This window comes from Anopheles nili, chromosome 3, assembly GCF_943737925.1.
Source record: "Anopheles nili chromosome 3, idAnoNiliSN_F5_01, whole genome shotgun sequence".
Taxonomy (NCBI): Eukaryota; Metazoa; Arthropoda; class Insecta; order Diptera; family Culicidae; genus Anopheles; species Anopheles nili.
In genome coordinates this window covers 65939505-65958646 of record NC_071292.1, presented here as the reverse complement: position 1 = coordinate 65958646, position 19142 = coordinate 65939505, and the positions used below count along the sequence as shown (strand labels likewise).

The 19142-nt window shown below is 46.0% G+C and overlaps 4 protein-coding genes across 4 annotated transcripts in view; 2 read left to right on the top strand and 2 right to left on the bottom strand.

Annotated features, from left to right (window-relative positions):
* The window catches only part of LOC128726626 (mitogen-activated protein kinase kinase kinase kinase 4), a 37689-nt gene extending 30371 nt beyond the window's left edge, over positions 1 to 7318 (top strand). The window contains exons 11-18 of the mRNA XM_053820443.1: positions 181 to 1203; positions 3706 to 3834; positions 5239 to 6054; positions 6132 to 6287; positions 6361 to 6531; positions 6611 to 6760; positions 6851 to 7060; positions 7145 to 7318. Coding sequence (XP_053676418.1) covers positions 181 to 1203; positions 3706 to 3834; positions 5239 to 6054; positions 6132 to 6287; positions 6361 to 6531; positions 6611 to 6760; positions 6851 to 7060; positions 7145 to 7318 — 2829 coding nt within the window. The remainder of the gene's footprint in view (positions 1 to 180; positions 1204 to 3705; positions 3835 to 5238; positions 6055 to 6131; positions 6288 to 6360; positions 6532 to 6610; positions 6761 to 6850; positions 7061 to 7144) is intronic.
* Positions 7319 to 13039: 5721 nt separating this feature from the next.
* On the bottom strand, positions 13040 to 13606 carry LOC128723236 (peptidoglycan-recognition protein SC2-like). Its single transcript, XM_053816953.1, has one exon. The coding sequence runs from the start codon at positions 13604 to 13606 to the stop codon at positions 13040 to 13042; it is 567 nt and encodes a 188-aa protein (XP_053672928.1).
* Positions 13607 to 15289: 1683 nt separating this feature from the next.
* LOC128727690 (peptidoglycan-recognition protein SC2-like) lies at positions 15290 to 16111 on the top strand. Its single transcript, XM_053821628.1, has one exon. It carries the CDS (start codon positions 15489 to 15491, stop codon positions 16053 to 16055), a length of 567 nt encoding a protein of 188 aa, XP_053677603.1. The 5' UTR covers positions 15290 to 15488; the 3' UTR covers positions 16056 to 16111.
* Positions 16112 to 17406: 1295 nt separating this feature from the next.
* Positions 17407 to 19091, bottom strand: LOC128723272 (sugar transporter SWEET1-like). The gene is made up of 3 exons (XM_053816993.1): positions 18282 to 19091; positions 18098 to 18217; positions 17407 to 18010 (listed from the first exon to the last, which is right to left on the bottom strand). Exons 1-3 carry the CDS (start codon positions 18735 to 18737, stop codon positions 17900 to 17902), a joined length of 687 nt encoding a protein of 228 aa, XP_053672968.1. The 5' UTR covers positions 18738 to 19091; the 3' UTR covers positions 17407 to 17899.
* Between the last annotated feature and the right edge of the window lie 51 nt (positions 19092 to 19142).

Genomic DNA, 19142 nt, shown 5'->3' with positions numbered 1-19142 from the left:
GTGAAAAAGTCCTTTATCAAAAAAGATACACTATACGAACATCTCATGTATTATCACTACTCTGTCTGATTGTACGATTAAGAATCAACTATGATAGATTTTAAGCATCGCGTATTCAAACATATACCCAAATCAAAGCAACAAAAAACATACCGTTCGCCTTTCATATAACTGCCGTAGAATTTCGACAATAAGTCATCTTCGTCCATTGGAACGTCCAACACGTCGTCGTCCGCCTCGACCGGTTCGACGACGCACTCCGAGAGTGACGAAGCCGTCCTACTGCGCGATTGGGACTTTGAGCGATTTTTCCCGTCGAACGAGCGCCCGAAGCCATCCCAGCGTCACTCGATGTCGGATAAGACGTCCTCGTCCTCGTCCAACTCGCCCGCTGACTCGAACGGGCGCCTCCGTCCAAACGCGATCGACAACAAAACCCGCAAGGAGCTTGCCAACTCTACTGCTTCCTGCGCGATCAAGAAACCCTACCCGAGCCACCACAACAACCTCGCGTACGCCGAGAAACGTAAGGTGGAAGAGATGAACAACAAGATACGGCTTGAAGAGCACGTCAAGAGCGAAATATTTGCCCGTCAGCGGTTGCAGTACGATAAGGCCTCGTCACCTTCGCGAGGCTCGTCAGGAGGACAGTCGTCCCAGCATCAGCAGGCACCTAAACGCCAGGAGTCGTCGGACTCGAAGCTCCCGCTAAACTTTGCCCGTGCCTTCCGGCGAGAGAATTCGGACTTTTTCCCATTGTCTAAGCGCCACTCGGCGATCCTGGGTGAGACTGCCGCCGACAACAAATCGATGGCGTCGTCCCAGCATCAGCCCCAGCAGCAACAGCAGCGCTCCAGTGCCATCTTTGCGCGCAGCAGCCGCAATAAGTTCGAGCCCATTCTGACCAACTTTTCGCTCAACAATCCGTCCGGCAGCGATGACGAGCGACGCTCGTCCTGCGCAACTCCGCCCCAGCTGGGTCAAGGCGTTGCAAGCGGAAGCCGGGAAAGTTCCGGCACACCATCACCCGGTGCAACCGAGAGAAGTGACCGCCGGCAGAGTCCTTTGGCTAGCTCGTCACAGGTGACCACGCGCAACATGGACTTCTTGCGTCCGCGTCGCGAAAAAACCGAATCTGTTATCTTCGTTCGTAATCCACCCAACCGGCAGCAGCCCTCCGCGCTGCTGTTTGAGGGTCAACAGGTAAAACTACACAGACACAAACTACAGAGACACATTCACAGATTCCCACAAACAGACACACTTACATATTCACCTACAGTTTCGCGAGATCACGCGAGCGAAAGTTCGCCTGCATCCCCCATTTTATATGACTGCGATTTTTATCAGCAGACTATTCTGTGGGGAGATCCGTTCTGCTGGAAAAATCTTCCGGTGGCACCGTGACAAAGGGAGGAAAAGATGTGCTTAGTTGGATAGGAAACCATAGTTCAATCCCGCTGTACGTGAGTCAAACGTTTCGTCAAGTCCAGTGTTAGCGCAAGGAATTAAGCAACGCATTAGTACTCCTTCGAGCATATAAGAACAAAAATCATACTTTTAGCATAATTGTAGAATGCCCATGAAATGCAAGTCTTCGCAACCGTCTGTCAAGTCTGTGACTGGCCCGTACCATGGATTCATTTTTTTTCTATGAATCTTTTCCTTTCATTGTTATGGTTCCACATTGTGGAAATTTTTTCTAGCGAATCGTGTCTCCTTGCTGCGTACCTTTGGAACGAATGTATTTATGCCTTCTGCAGCTCTGATTCCCTATCCTTCCTCCATGCAACAGGTTCTCCTACTCCCTTTGCCGTCGTTTTCGTTTTGTTTCGTTGCATTTGGCTCCTATCCTCCTGCCGTCCACCAAACGTTATTTTTCAGTAACACGCCTGCGTGTGTTTTAACCCGTTAACTACTAGTCCATACCCCTAGCGATCATCATCCTACGCGCATCATCGATGTCAATAATATATTTTCAGACCCAAAGTTCAGTTCTTTATGAAGAAGTTTTTTAGTTTCCAACATAAGATAGGAGCTAGTTTTAGCTATATATATTTATGTAGATTCAGCGTTGATCAATTTAAATGTTTGTGTTTGCTTTAAGTCAGGACGTTCACTTCTCTACTATAGCGTCAATGGTTCAGAACCATTGATCTTTTTTACACAACGGCTGTACAATGCCATAATCGAGATGAAAACATTGTTGCTTGTTCATTGATAGTTTACTAGTATGTCAGAACGTTAGGCTGAAATAATTCTTAGCAAGTTCATGTCGGAACTAAAAACGTCATTCGAGATACATCATTCGAACAAATGTGGTATAATTGGCTGTTAATATGAGTGTAAATAACTGCATGTCCCGTTGTCCCTGGTTGGAACTATGTAGATCACGTTTGTGTAATTTTATTAGGCTCACATATATGTGTTGTAACAATGTGTTATGTTATGTTATGTTAATGTGTATACTTCCCGTACCACCAGCATTGTATGTTCGACTAACAATCTCGTCTGTTCGTTTGAATGTTTGCACGTTATTAATAATAACCCATTCGTACAGTCGTCATTGAAACCAAAGGCCAAAGATCGCTTATCGATTCCTTGAAGGCGTATGATTTTACGATTACGTTTCGTTTCAGAAGGGAGGGTATCAAACGTTCAAACTTCCACCATTTGTATTGCGGTTGTGCTGTGACATGATTTCTCTCGGTCTCTTTTTTACCAGGGTGCCTTAAGTTCTTTTTCGCCAGATTACTTTGTGACGGGAAAGGGCGTAAAATGCACCCAAAATGCCTTTTGAGTTACGCCGTTTTCTCAACAGCCCAGGCTGGCAACATAGCATCTTAAGCAGTAAACTCCTTACTTTCGCGTCCCTTCGCACAATGTCCCTCGATCTCTCCTTCTCCGTTTGATGGTATGCGGACGAACCGCCGTCCTTTTGTTTCTGTCACGTGTTCTCGTATGAGTGTGTTTTCAGCCAATCGTGTCAAATTAACACCGGCCAAGATACTCCTTTCACCCTTGCAAGAATGAAATGTGCTGCTCCTTGCATGAACACGGTGCGGGTTGTTCAGATTGCTAACTGCTATCGCTTTTCCGTGCAACCAACCGAGCGTTCGGAACGTGGCGCCATGCAGCAACAGTGCAAGTGCAATAATACAACACACCGAATGGAGAAGCGATGCAATTCACAAATTCACCAGCGTTCTGTTATACTGACCTCTCTAATTCACATCGCATTTGTTCGTTTTACCTTCGTTCGTTTCATTTCGTCTTCCGTTGTGCTGTACATTTGTATCTTTTTTTTATTATGACGCTTCTACTACCATCTCTCTATCGCTTTTTAACGGTCCAATATATTTTTTTTTATTAATAGCGATAACAATTGTAACAATGCTACAATAATTATGTTTCTAAAAACCTTCGTTAATTTAAATTTCCCTCAAAATACACCTTTTGTTTCCGGTTTTTGTTTCAGTACGATCCTATTGTTATTTGCGTATATAAATTTTTCTTTCTTTCACTGTTATTTCACACATTATTTTATCGATATTCATCGCGAAGCTCGAGCTCATTATTCCATCGATCACTAACGATATTCTTTTTTCTCTTCCCTCCCCGATCGAACCTGCTTGTTCGAAACAACGCATATCTCACACATAAAACACGCCTTATCCCCGTCGGTAACCTCTCGCTTTGTCGCAGAAGAATCGTTCTGGTGAGAACAGCAGCCTTGGCACGCCGGGACAGCGGACGAGCAGCGTCCTGCCGGATCTACTTAGTCAAGCTTCGCCGGCGACGCCACCGAGACATGACAAATCCGCCAGCGAAGAGGTAAGTCGCCGTTACTGTTACCTATACCACGCATTGTTCCACGTCCTTCGCTTTTCCTAGCTCCTTTCACCGTCTTACCGCACATTGATCCTGGAAAAACGCAGCATCCATCTTCCGTTCCTCTCTTTCTCACTTTTCCATCACTACTCACACGCAATGCGCCACATTTAGACCGCCATATTTGTTTTGTCACTCGTGGCGAGGTTTTCCATGCTGTATTTCACTGTCACACGCTACCTTCACGTCCTGCTTAGCGCGATCCTTCCCTCGATCCTGTTTCCGATCCACGAGCTGGAAGCCTCTCCTGTGGGTTTCGATTGTTCAGCGAATTCTTCGACACGGTTGTTGGTGGTGTTTGGTTTGGTATTTGTGTACTTTTTATGTGTGTTCTACTGCTCAAAGCTTCGTTCTCGAAGCTTTAAATTCCCTTCGCTATCGCAATCGGTAGTGCTACTGAGCACACTATCCAGCGTTGCTGCAGTGCGAGTTACATCGATATGTATAAGAGCCTCGAAGAAGGCGAAGTAGCGTGTGTCGTATTGTTTTCTAAATACTCGAGAGTTCTTCTTTGGAGTATGTGCGATACATTCGATAGTATGATACACGTCTGATTAATGCTTTGTATTGGCGCGTTCGATAAGTGTATTAAGTAAGTACCGTTTTATTAGCCAAATCGAAATATGATTCGATTCTTCAAATGCAGAATTTGTTTAACTACTATCACGTGTCTGATATAAGCAAGCCGGTCAGGAGAAATAGGAGAAACAGTTACATAGTACTAATTAGTCGTTTTTTTGTTTTTTACCGACAAATAACTTGGTGATGGATGTTCTAGCAGTAAACGGTTTTATGCCTTATGTGTTTTAATCTCCATAATTTTATTGTATACGTTTTTATTGAATAATTTTAACCTGTTGGAAAAACGTTCCTTTTTTGTTTGTTCTTTACCGTTCAATGTTTATGCTCTTCTTTTGTTTTGTTAGTAAATCTTCCGTTTATTCCTCATACATGTACGCTCTTTTCCGTGTACAATCTGTTTGTTATGTTTAACGCTTATTTGTTTCGTGTTTCGTTCGTGTGTTCCGCTCATTTATGCTTTCATTTACGCTTAATTATCCAAATAACATTTCCGTTGTTTTATTTGATTTTATTTTTTAATCAAAATATTTAACTAATATTGTTTTCTTTTACTTTTATTTTACAACCTCCGCTACTTACATCCCTCTACCTACCGCCTTCTTAAATAAAACGTGTTATGCAAAACGCGATGCAAATGCAATGTCTAAAAAAAACCTTTCTAACTACTCCGGCTACAAAAAAACTCGAAAATCCAATAAAATGAAACACCTCTATTCGGCACACGCGATCAACAAAATTGTACGATACCTGTGCGCGGCGCCACAGTACCGGGCAGCCGTCAGTTCCACCTTACAGTCGACCATCGTTGCCAGCAGCATGCATTCCAAACCATTTCTCCCCGCTCCGAACAGTACCAACGCCAACATCATCACCAACAACAACCACCACGGTGGCAGTTCCAGCTCTAACGCTGCTGTTCCCGTCGGTCCCAGTCTGGGGGGCAAAGGCAATGCCTCGCCCCACTCGACAGTGTCGAACTCGTCGTCCTCTCGCAACAACAGTCCCAACCACTCGATTAACACTAGACTCCTAAGCAATAGTAGTAACAGTAGTAGTAGCGCCGTCGTCGTCAATCATAAGCAGTTCAATAACAATCATTTACTACCTCCTCCCTACCACCAACAATACCTTCACCATCAATTGCCACACCACCATGTGCACCACGCGTTGTCCCCGACGTTGCCGTCCTCCGTCTCACCGATGGCCACGATGCCTGTGCATCTGCTTTCCGGTGCCAACGCGAACACGACCAACCAACACCAACCGCTGGTTGGTTCGAACCACCTGCAACAACCGCTACCGGTGTCGCCGTTTTCGTTGGCCCTGCAACAGAAGCAACGGAGCTTCCTGACGTTCGGTTTTGGTGCCCAATCGGGTGGTTCGGCCGCGTCCCGTCGCGAGAGCCACGTGAACGTGAACGTGACGCCGACTTCACATGATGCCACCAGCGATACGCCCGAGATTCGAAAGTACAAGAAGCGCTTCAACTCGGAGATCCTGTGCGCTGCCCTGTGGGGCGTCAACCTGCTCATCGGCACGGAGAACGGGCTGATGTTGCTCGATCGCTCCGGACAGGGCAAGGTAAGCGTCATCGTCAGTGATCGAGTGATCGTTACGTTACGCTAATACGTTGTTCTTGCGTGCGTGTCACGTTGCAGGTCTACCAGCTGATATCCCGTCGGCGGTTCCAGCAGATGGAGGTGCTTGAGGGGCAAAACATTCTGGTGACCATCTCGGGCAAGAAGAATCGTGTCCGCGTGTATTACTTGTCCTGGTTGAAGTCGAAGATATTGCGCACAGACGGGCTGACGGATGTAAGCGAAATCCCGCATCCTGGTATCACGGTATCCGAGTCTAATGTTTTGGGTTTCTTTTCTTCTACAATAGCAACAAGTTGAACGCCGCAATGGTTGGATCAACGTCGGCGATCTGCAGGGTGCCGTGCACTTTAAGATCGTCAAGTACGAGCGGATCAAATTCCTTGTGATCGCCCTGAAGGACTCGATCGAAATCTACGCCTGGGCCCCGAAGCCCTACCATAAGTTTATGGCATTTAAGGTACGCAAAGGTGGCGGAAATGCCCACAAAAAGGATCCATGTTGCTATTAAATTTAAATTATTGTTTTGGACCTTGCAGAGCTTCGGTGAACTGATGCATCGTCCGCTGTTGGTCGATCTGACTGTCGAGGAGCAGACGCGATTAAAGGTCATCTACGGTTCGGCGGAAGGTTTCCACGCGGTCGATCTTGATTCGGCAACCGTTTACGATATCTATCTTCCTAAGCATGTAAGTGAAGCTTTTTGGCTTGCGGGCTCAGCTGAGATGAATTTTATATGACGGTCCCATGGTTTGTTTCTTTTGAACGTTGACTCGCAGACTCAGGGTCCAATATCGCCGCACTGTATCGTCACGCTGCCGAACTCAAACGGTATGCAGCTGCTGCTGTGCTACGACAACGAGGGTGTCTACGTCAACACGATGGGTCGCGTATCAAAGAACATCGTGCTGCAGTGGGGCGAAATGCCGACTTCCGTTGCCTACATCGGCACTGGTCAAATTATGGGCTGGGGCAACAAAGCAATCGAGGTAAGCGCGTCGTCAAACGACAAAACGCATCTTCGTGGTTTGGTTTGCTCATACTCCTAAACTCCCTCTCATTGGTCATTGCAGATCCGCTCGGTCGAAACCGGCCACCTGGACGGTGTGTTTATGCACAAGAAGGCGCAGCGTCTCAAGTTCCTGTGTGAGCGGAACGATAAGGTTTTCTTCAGCAGTGCCAAAGGCGGCTCGTCCTGTCAGATCTACTTCATGACGCTGAACAAACCGGGCATGGCCAACTGGTAAAGACACAGTTGTGTGTTTCGGTGAGGGATCGATAAAATGGAATAGAACAGAACACGAAACGAAAGAGGGCAGCCGCCGAATCGATGAGATATAGAAACAATTCTTTCACATACTCCCCCCCCCGTCTCTCCACCACCCACTCTCCCTCCACACATGCCGAGTCGTGTAGTGTTAAAGCGTAAGGATACGGTAGGATACTACACAAAACCGCGTACAGCAACAGCATAGTGAGGTAGAAGCAGAATACAGTGTGCAGGAAGTCTTTTTACTCTAGAAATAGTAGCAAACATGTAAACTAATTATTAACGGACGAAGGCGAAGCTGAACAAAACACAAACAAGCAGAACAGAAACAAAAACCAATTCATGCGTAGTAGGATGGAATTTCGGCGGGAAAGCGAAATACACACACGGGAGCAGCAATCGATAGCAAGGTGAGAGTAGAACGCGAACTAGATAACCAAGTATAGGTAACAATATTAGTACTATATCGACGAGTGCTTGATTCCCGGTGGGTTCCGTCATTGTATCGTAACCCCCCGTACGAGCAAGTGGATACGTTGGGAGGGAGTACTAAAAACGATGCTATCCCTCAAGAGGAAGGAAAAACTCCCATCTCTTACGAGCATGTTTGCCAGAATTGCCCGGCGGAAGTATGTGCTTTTGCGAAGTGGGGCTTAGGTAGCTAGCTGGTGGTGCTGATATATTTTATAATTCTCCCGCGCCTTTCACGACAGATGTGTTCCAGTTAGGATCCTTCCTCTCTCCCACTCATTATGAATCGCGGCTTCGGTACGAGTCGATTTTGGGCGTTTTCCCTAGTCTGCATTTTTAGCGTCAAATCAACATTGGTAGATGTCGAAAAAATACCTAAAATTCCACAGGCATCCAATTCATTATTGTGCGAGTATATAGAGGAAGAAATAGAATCAGAATTGCGAGGAGGATTGACAGGGAATCGGAAAAGGGTGCCAGTAGAGCGTCCGGTTTTACGCTGCTACCCCTTCCCAGTAGTGGATATTCCTAATGGCATCTATTACTTTGCACAAGCAGAACGACTTGGACAAGAGAATGCATTATCGGGAATATAGCATCGAAAAAGGAACGCTGAATCGAGGATGTAAACGTAATGAATGGTAGGTTTTCCGTCTGCCTCTTATGCGAGCAGCAACCTTGTTATCGTGAGTATTGGTACCGATGGCATTTTGCTTACCGTGGTTTGTTTTTACTCCATTTCGTACAACGAGATGACTAGGGACTTTCTTTTCTAACAAGTAAATCTATCTTAATGTGAAACAATTATCCTTCGTGTACGAATGAGTAAGTTAGAAGAGCGATCGACCGGTGGCACAAGCTGTCAACGGTTGATGACGCGCGCAAATTTCGATTTTGAAGTAATCAATCAAAACGTAATCTCGTGTATCGTATCGCGGCATCCGATAGATGCGGTATGTTTTACTTCCTGCTTAGGAACAATGCAAATGATTTAGCGCAAAACTTAACCATACAGTCAAAATTGTAGTTTAGTGTAATTCATGCCGGGGAACTCCGTTCTTTACTACTGGGATTCAAGAGATCCCAGAGTGTAATTCTTGCGGTGCACTTCTGTTTGAGTGACTTTTATCGAATTTTTCAACGTGAATTTTTTTTTGTCAATAGTTGTAGCTATCTAAAACGATACTAGTTTTCGTAAATCAAACAAAAGGGACCCATGGCAATAGTAGCATCCTAGCAAACACCAAGTTTGTGGGGTTCGTTGGTTAGTCTGTTTTAATTCTGGTTTCGACGGACAATGCACCTTTCGGAGACATGACGGTTGATGTAATTTAGACACAAGTCGTATCATCAATAAGGGATTGCTATCAGAAGAGATTTGTGGATCTGATGTTCGGATCGGGCCAGTGGGATTCGAACCGTTACAAGCGGGATCGTTCGTCATTTTATATTGTACGTTTTGTCGTTCTGTTCTGTTAGTTTCTTGCTTCGTTATATGTGTATCTCGTGCATCGTCTGTAGCATTCGCGATTCTATATGTTACGTGTCGGATCTCGGTTTGTCCTAGGCTGAAACAGCGCGATTGAGTTCGGTTGATCAAAGCGAACAGTGACCATTTTGAGGACAGTCCAAAACGGTACATTTTCTATCCGTACGACCGACCGAAGCAAGGCGACAGTTTTCAGTTAGCCTTGAAGCAATGCGTGAAAAAGGATTTATGTGTTTTTTGTTTGTCAATGTATGACGTTTTGCTTCCTTTGTCACCTTTTGTTTTTTTTCTATTTTCGTTTGTTTTCCTATACATATGCTTATTATATACATAATGATATCAAGAAAGATAGTATTTTATTTTTTCTCACTTATATAGCTCGAAACATAACTGCTGGAATGAATGACCGAATGAACAGAAGCAACTCAGCTCAATGTAGAGGATTGTTTCAAAGATCGCGAAAGGAGAAAAAGGAACCAAGGGGATACATATGGGGTATCTGGTTGCAGTTGCACTGTGCGTCGTTTAGTATGTCAGGAAGAAATTCTCGAAAAAAAGCAAGTTGTTAGCAGTAAAGCACATAGTGTGTGAGAAAGCATTTCGCAGGGTTCGAACGCACCTTGTGCGTGGAATAACGTATAGCAAAGAGATGCAGGAAAGATAACATTTATCGCATAAGTTGATAGCATGAAATTGGACGAATAATGGAACAATCTTGGTATCGTACTCGATCGCGATCGCGTCTTAGTTTTATCGTTTATTTTATCATTAGGAACCCTTAGCCGTGGTTCCGAAAAGCGCATACGGAGCAAGGGGCTCCCACTTTCCATTTATGAAGCAGCAAGATGCATTCAAAACAGAAAAGCCGAAAAACCAATGCGAGAGAAGAGAAGTTGCATGTTATCATTCACGTAATCGTACGCCTACATTATCACACGTATAGTAACACACCAACAATCACACACACAGAGACACATTCATACAGATACACTGACACTTGGAAACGCATCCACAAAATCATTCTATCTCTCTATCTCTCTGTTTTTGAATTAGAAAACCCATAGCAAGTAAGATGATTTGGAATGAACAAACCGAAAAGAACGATACGACGCTGTGTTTATTAAAATAGAAAAGGGAATAAGCATGATATGATAGTGGAATGTAGGAAACAGGACAGGAACGTGGGAGTGCGATTAGAAAGCAAGGATAAAAAACGGATTGAGGACGAGCAGAGAGCACAGAAACGATACGACGAACGAGGGGTGGTATATATGTGTATAGAACAACAGCTGAACTGTGCAGCGGGAAATAAAACTATCGGCAAGAAAACGTATCCCGTAACCCGGTTTAGTGCTGGGATTGCTACCAAACGAAAATTCATGATGACCATTCAATACCCCTCCGAGACCCGCGCCGAGATAGAGATTCATTACAGTCGACGGAAAAATAATGGCCGATAAAATGTGAGTATATATTTTTATTTATTTTATCTGTTAGTGTCTGTCTATTGTTACCAGCAGGTGAAAATTAACACTGTCACTTGTTAATTTCCAATTTCAAGACACAGACTGCTGAAATTTCATGAACTTGACAAAGAAAAACTATTCTTTTCTTGTGAAGCCTTTATATGTAATTTAATATTTGCTTGTTCAGCATTAAGAAAGTTTGTTCTGTTTGTTATTTGATTGAAAATTTATCAACGTATAAAGGTATGAATTGAACAGAAGCCTCCTTTCTAAAAGTGGTACACTCTAATGCACCTATTCCAAATCCCAGTTGAGGTTGATCTAGCGAAAGTTCAAACTTGCGTTCGCTGCTCGTAACAAAAAACGGCACCCCCCCGGAAAAAGCGTTTCCAAAAATAAAGCACAATAAAGCTTTCCTTTCACTTGACGATTGTAACGGCGCAGGCAGTTCTGCAGTGTCCGTCGCACAAAACGAAACCAGTTTGAGCTGCGCCGAACGTAGGCCAAAATTTTGACTTCTTTTTGACCCAGTAACGTTCTTCCACGGTGCTGGTGAATGTTCTCTTCCGCTCTTTCGATGGGTTTCACTTTCAAATGTGACGGGACAGCGTTGTTTCTATATAAGAGTAAAATTATTATATGTAGAAATAGTTAACCATTCAATTAGTTGTACATATTGTTTGCTTTGAACATATTCAGCATTCATTTGCGACCCCACGTTTGGCTTCTTTGAAATGCATGAGCAAAACGAATTAATTGCTGTAACATTAGGCACACGATCATACCCAACGAGCCTCATTTTGTTTTGGCGTTCCACCGGGTGCCAGATCTATCATCAAATCACTCCAGCATCAACGAAGCGGATCATGAGAAGTTGCACACTCGGGCATATGATCAAGGAAAGCATTAGTCCCAACCACCCCAAACCTTCCAGTTCAAACCCTCGGTGTGCCGTGTGAGTGCAGCGAACGAAACTACCCCCTACGATTGGCAAGGGTGCGATTCCATACCAGCCGCCACAGTCTCTCGCGAGCAGTGCAGCTGCGTGGTTGAGCATTTCCGGAAGGTCAATCGGTGTGTCGTGCCGCGCCTTGACCGTACTTCGACTCGTTCGAACTTGAAACGTTTAGTGGAGGCCCGTCTGGAGAGCTTTTTCGAGGGCGCACCATTAACAGCACGCGACCCAAACGCAACTATGAGTGCCTTGAGGAGAGTCTTGAAGTTCCTGCTCGGGGCCGTGTTTCCCAGTGCCGGAGTGTTGTGTTCCTGTGATGTTGTGTTCCGTTCAGGATGGAACTATTTACCCACATTCTTGATGGAGCAGCCAGGCAGGCAACCAAGCTTATAAGCTTCTTAAAATTAATTAAGCAAGTGTTAGAGGGAAAAGCTATATGAGCCTTTGTATACGAGAGAGCATTGTGATCGGGTGATCCTCCTTCAGCATCTTACAGCCATTCAATTATCGATGACGCGTGGTGAAGTCGAAACGAGTGCTACGAGCGATCCTTGAGATGCCGATTCAGCAAGCGATCCTTGGTGTATAATTATCACCGTGCGACCAGACGACCATTGCCTGCTTACAAATGTGACTGTTGTTGGCCTTTTAGAACGCGTTAGAACGCGATCTCAAGGACGCATCATTGCTACGCGATTCATGGTGCCTTTTTTTGCAAACTGCATGTTAAGCGATATTATTAAAAACCTGTCCGCTAGAATGATTGTGTTTTCGGTCATGATAAAAAAATATATCGGCATGTTATATCTTATCGGTTGAAATTGAGTTTTATTGTTTGATTCATTATACTAAATAAACTTGTGTAATTATTATCGAATATCTTTTCTTGAATCTTCTTGGGATAAATCATATCCTGTGCTATGGAGCACTTTAAATCTAATCCAATTAGCGATCCGTTTTATATCTTATCAGCAAAGATTTTTTTGCGATAGTTGAGTAGCAATCTTGTCGATGAAAAGCTGCACGTCGCTGCGAATGAAGTAGTACTGCGGGTAGGTCAGACAACCTCTTCCTACTGGACTGTTTTTGCATATTTTTAAATTAAAACACTTAAACTAACACTGCTACTTTTTCTTTTCTCAACAGATCATTTAATCAACCCAACCGACGCTGAGTGCAGAGCAGAGGTTCAACATGGATCACCTACTTTTGGTTCGAGAAAAATTACACAAACATAAGACGGATGCAGTTTCGAGGTTTTATATTGCACACAAAGAAGGAACGTCAACGGCTGCTGTGAATGTTAAACGATCCAGCTTAGACGTTCGGGTTGAAGCGCGGCCAGTTGCGGATCTCGTTGAAGAACGCGTTTCCAGGGCAGGCAGTGGCCACGGCCTGTCGGTGTCCAATCAGCCAGTAGTTGGAAGCGATGTGTCCAAGCGAAACACCGCAAGAGATCAGCTGCTGGGCGGCATTACGAGCGGCCGCATTCGGAATACCATTCGTGAAGGTTCCCATCACACCCATGCCGACCGAGCGATCGTTGTATCCTGGAGCGTGGGCTCCCTGACGGCCCCAACCGCGGCCCTCGTAAGCAGCACCGTTCTCACCAACCAGGAAATTGTAACCGATGTCGGCCCAACCATTACCGTCCATGTGGAAAGACTGGATGTTGCGCATCTGCTGGGCACAAGCCGCATCCGTGGTGCAATGAGCACCGGCGGTGTGATGCATCACGACCCACGGGGCTGGACGGATCGGCAGCTGAGACGTACTGGCGGCACGAGCTCCCCACTGAGCGCGGGTCACGATGCGTGGGCACTGGGCGGACACACCAGCCAGGCAGATGCTGGCCAGCACCAGGACGGCGGCAAACTTGTTCATCGTTTGTACACTTCCTTACGCGTTTTGGGGTTCGAGTGAAATGTTATCCTATCGCCCTGCGGGCAGTGTGTTTTATAGACACGCCACTTATCAGCACAGCACGGTCTTGCAAACTCACTTTTTTGGTGGCTACCCCAAATACGCCACTTCCCCGATAGATACGCTTAGCGTTTGGCACTGACCAACTGTACCCAAATAACAGCGTGCCGTGTGAAAATGACCCGATTGTTTCTGACGTTATTTTGGTGCGCGATTAAGCGGGATCAGATTAGCTTATAATCGTTTGATTGTTCCGATCGGACTCCCGCAAGGACTACCGGGAGGGCGTACCGGTTCGATAAGATAAACCCAACAAATCAACCCCTGTTGGCGTAGGTGTCATTTTTAGTATCGTTCGTCTAGACGCACTTGTGAGCCATACAAAATCTATAATATACCACCCATCATCGACCGAGCTGGTCCTAGTTCATTAGGTATACTTAAACACGACGAGTTCTCTCTATGCACAAGTGACGCAAATGGCGCGTGCCAATTACAACGTCTCATACCATTATCACGCTAGGACGATGCGCCCGATTGATGTAGTACGCCTTTATTATCTAATATCAATTGCGTTTTTTTAATTGTTCAATCATTGCGATAGCCGTTTATCAGGGGCTAATTTGAACATAATGAACATCTGGTCTAACCTGCAGGGCTTGGGCAAGGTGTAACAATCTCTAAGAAAGCCAGTAGTACAACAGAGAAAGGCCGTGAATATCAGATCAATCTCAAAGGGGGACCTAAGATATCATAGATCGGTTTGCACGATGGAAGATGATGCACCTGCTCAGGGCGACAATGATTTAGGGACATTGTACGACATGATTGTCTGGTTTTTGCGTGTGCGTACATTAAGGAGACCGTACTAAGCTTTATTTCATGCTTCATAGCTTTTGCAGGAAGGCCCGGTTGCCGGAAGGACGTTATTAGACATTAGAATCTGTTTGCTTTGGTATGTAAGCGAGATTGCGATTGCTCGCGAGGCACATACTGACTGTGGGGAAGGTAAGCCTATCCGTAAATGAAATCCTCTCTGGCCTAACCGGTAAAATATCCCCCTTTCTTGAGTGGACTGTACCTACACACGGCAAGATAGTGTTAGTGCGCCAGAGTTCGTCTTCCCGCGGTAATGATATCAGCGCGCACTTAACATGCCAGTTGAACATATGTAATTTGCATGGTCAACAACGTGACGCTTCATCGGTGACGACGATTGATCGATGATGCACTTTCCCTTTTTCCCGCCTGCTCCGGCAAACACTTCACTGCCCCGCCAGCTATCTTATCGCGTAGAATCCCGCAGGAACATCACGCATAGCTCTAGAACGGGGATTTTTTTTTTGCACCCTCGTGTGGTCATCACGCAAGGGACAACGTTCGCGCGGGCTTGTTCACGCAGCAATGACACGAAAGAGAACGCACCTGGGGAAATCCAACCTGCGTAGGGAAGCGATAAGCAGCAGCTCTCTAAACCGTGTGTCGATCGTGGTTATTTTTGGGACGAATAGGCTCACCGTAGCCGTAACAGTTGAGACGAGCCTCGCCGGCTCCGTGTTCCAGTGAGAAGGTGTGCACTACGTCAGAGGCAGGACCACCGGTGGTCCACCGGGACTGATATCCTGGGACGGTGGTGTATGGGATTATCGGGAGGGACAGTAAGAAGGTGTGGGCGCGCGCGCGCGCGCGCCTAATCGATTACGATAAGAGAAATCTGACGGAAAGCGATCGTTTCGGTATTGATAACGATGGAACCCGGCTAGAGCGAGGTATTTAAGTGTCCCGATCGATCCGATCTGGCCAGTTCAGTTGGAAGCGTTTGCCCACAGACAACCGAAGCAAGATGAACAAGTTCGCCGCCGTCCTGGTGCTGGCCAGCATCTGCCTGGCTGGTGTGTCCGCCCAGTGTCCACGCATCGTGACCCGCGCTCAGTGGGGAGCTCGTGCCGCCAGTACGTCTCAGCTGCCGATCCGTCCGGCCCCGTGGGTCGTGATGCATCACACCGCCGGTGCTCACTGCACCACGGATGCGGCTTGTGCCCAGCAGATGCGCAACATCCAGTCTTTCCACATGGACGGTAATGGTTGGGCCGACATCGGTTACAATTTCCTGGTTGGTGAGAATGGTGCTGCTTACGAGGGCCGCGGTTGGGGCCGTCAGGGAGCCCACGCTCCAGGATACAACGATCGCTCGGTCGGCATGGGTGTGATGGGAACCTTCACGAATGGTATTCCGAATGCGGCCGCTCGTAATGCCGCCCAGCAGCTGATCTCTTGCGGTGTTTCGCTTGGACACATCGCTTCCAACTACTGGCTGATTGGACACCGACAGGCCGTGGCCACTGCCTGCCCTGGAAACGCGTTCTTCAACGAGATCCGTAACTGGCCGCGATTCAACCCGAACGTTTAAATTAACAGTGCGAACGTCGTCTCCGTTAAATATAGATTTTGTGTTTAAGAATCATACGAACTGGGGCCAGGGTTAAGAATCGTACGAAAGAATCATCATTTAGGCAGCTGAGAATTACTGGAGAGAGGTTTTTCGCGTGTCTGCGTTATTTTAGCCCCATAAAATACCCTCCTATGTGGTTTGCGCTTGTCGAATTACATCAATTTCAATCTCAACTCTTCTCGTTAGAAGAATGCGTGCAAAGTAATCATCGTAGGGCTTCCTGATTTACGTTCCCAACCGTTTTTGCTTTAATTCGATCAGAATAGACGTGCTAGAAGAAACCTATCGTCTGGTTCTGTATTGTTCTATTCAGTGACATCGATTGTAACAGACGTAAAAGCGATTTAAAACACTGTGTTAGTATTTAATCAATCTTCCGGAGGATTTCGGACATGCGTTGCGTTATCTTAAGTACAACTCCTTCAAGCCAATTAGCAGATATGTTATCAAACGTCCAAAAAAGGAACCGCGTCACCTAGGAAATCAAACAAGATCACGGATTTATACGCGCACACAGGCTATTTCTCGATTTGGTTGGATTAATATTGATTATTGTAACGATATGGTTTTAATTTTTTCTATTTGCGTGTCGTTGCGGCAAAAAAAGGAATTTTTATGAGTTTTGTTTCGTGGGAAAAAGTATTATTTGTAACACCGTTGCTTCGAGTAGCCATGATTTTGTAAATACCCGAAATAAAGCACTTCACATGCAAATGCTTTCAAAAAAAATTATGAGCTGTGAAGAAAATAAAAAAAACTGCGTCTTTTAATTCATCACGAAGCAAAAAAATAAATTCCGAAAAAAAAATCAGCTATGTTGTTTACTAACAAAAAAAAATCCGATCCCTCAAACAGTCATTATAAACTGCAGCACGGATAATTGAGAACCTAAAACTCGAAAACCGGATAATCGAAGCACCAAAAAATCGGAAACCGGATAATCGGGAAAAAAGCTCAACCTCCTGGTATTCCTGCGCTCCTGTTACTTTGGTCGGTTTTGGGACCAAATTTTTCGTTCAAAATGCCATGCCGCGCGGAGGTTTTTTTTTCTCTTTCGCACAATCCAGGCCTGTCAAACCCAGTTTTCTCAATGGAATTAAATTTAATTCTTATCAATTCTGGACGGTTTTCAGAACTATTTGAGCGTAATAGTTTAATTAACTACTTAAATGATATTTTTACGCTCATAAAGTGTCTCGAACAGTTGTTTTAGGCAAAATTGACGGATTTCTTTCTACAATGTGCAAAATATAGGGTTTGACTTACCTGGAATAACCATAAACACAAGAAAATACACACTTTTGATCGTTAAAGTTTATATATTTATCACTTTCGTATGGAACAAGTTATGGAGAAGAAACGTAGCCTATTTTACATAACACTGGCGTCTTTTTATGCCTGCGATAACAGCATTCAAACGTGGAATAGCTGCGCGAACGGTGTCGATCGAAAAATATCGTTTGAAAAGAGATTTACTGTTTCACTGATCCCTAGCGTTTCTATCAACCTAGCATCCTAACAACGCCTACAGCGCCCTTCGTGTATAACCTACAGAGAAGCGTATATCATGTACGAGTTTATTGTCCTAACGTTTCACCTTCGTTCTGATCACCTGCGGTTGTGTCCTGCTAAAGACTTGTAGCGTCGTGATGCATTATTGTCATTAGGAGAAGCCGTAACTGGGAATCTTTAAAAAAAACCCTAACCGGTTGTGCCCGCGATGAGGCGTGGAATTATTGTCTTTCTCTAAAGTCTACTGCATTATTGTCCGCATTCCGCTGCACTCGGCTGGGTGCCATCGTCTAGTCGCGCTTTTTGGCCGGACTGGGCGGAGGTTTCACCGCCTCCGAAGGGAAGATGATGAACAGCGATAGCTGCACGGCACTCAGAGCCAATGCCATCAGGTTTTGTACCTGCAAAATACCGGTCGGTGGAACAAAAAAAAGTGCAGTTAGTAATGGAATTTGTGTTTGTCAAAGCGCTACCGCTACACAACGCACCACAAGGAAGTTGCTGCGCAGGATGATGCCATACAGGAGCCAGCAGAACGACACCACCGCACCGAGAAAGATGATCGGGAACGGGAGACCTTCGGTGCTTTTCTTCTTCAGGATGTCACCCTAAAACGAGAAACCAAACGCATGTTAACCCGCTGGCTAACCAACACATCCATCAACGGCATACCAGTCCAAGAAGCGGCATTCCAACGAGCGTCCACAGCAGCGCAGTTAGGATGACACCGAACCGGAACTCGACCAGCTTTGGATCCTCGTACTGCACGTACGACAGCACACCGACCGTGAGCGCACCTGCCAACCCAATCTGGCCCCAAACGGCCGTCTTCTGTGGCCCGGGCGTGTACAGATAGAACGCACACACGTACAGCAGGTTAAGCGCCAGTCCGATGAAGTTCACCCGGATCATACCGTCGTCCCGCAGCATCTGCCCGAACTGCACGTTCAGCAGGCAAAACACGGTGCATCCCAGGAACGGTAGCACCGAGAAACCGACCGTATTGCCTCGCCGCCGGATCTCGTTGATGGCCAACACCCCGCTGAAGAACTGCACCACCGTTACGGTGGCCGCCGTTAGACCGACCGTGTCCTTGTACGGCTGCAGGGCAACCGCGATCGAGTCCATCCTGCGTTCGCTCGATCGACACCGATCACTGTTACGTAACACGCACCACCCGGTATCGCGGTGTCAACACAATCTGACGCGTTCAACAAAAGAACGCACCTCTTAATCTAATGGCCGATTGGGGTTTTTTTTCGGTGTTGGTGATAAGACAGATCGCAGTTATCGCCGGTGATGGTTCTATGCACCGATCATGAGCGCGTACGGGTGTGTTTGAGCGGAGTTGCCGTTCTTCGGTGAGGTGTTGGCCCAGGGTGCGCCCATCCGGGACGCTGCGGCGCGAAGGACCGGTTCCTAATATGTGCAACGGGACGACGGATATGCAAACTGGTTAGTAACTACGCACCGAGAATTCCACACACGCTGTTCTCTCTTGCACTTGCCGAAGATGAATGGCTGTTTTGTTAT

Bases quoted from the DNA above. Each gene is read 5' to 3' on its own strand.
- LOC128723236 (XM_053816953.1), bottom strand. From the start codon at position 13,606: ATGAACAAGTTTGCCGCCGTCCTGGTGCTGGCCAGCATCTGCCTGGCT.
- LOC128727690 (XM_053821628.1), top strand. From the start codon at position 15,489: ATGAACAAGTTCGCCGCCGTCCTGGTGCTGGCCAGCATCTGCCTGGCT.
- LOC128723272 (XM_053816993.1), bottom strand. From the start codon at position 18,737: ATGGACTCGATCGCGGTTGCCCTGCAGCCGTACAAGGACACGGTCGGT. The intron at 18,218-18,281 runs GTATGCCGTTGA...TTCTCGTTTTAG, and splicing joins GAATGCCGCTTCTTGGACTG to GGTGACATCCTGAAGAAGAA. The intron at 18,011-18,097 runs GTGCGTTGTGTA...GGTATTTTGCAG, and splicing joins TGCGCAGCAACTTCCTTGTG to GTACAAAACCTGATGGCATT.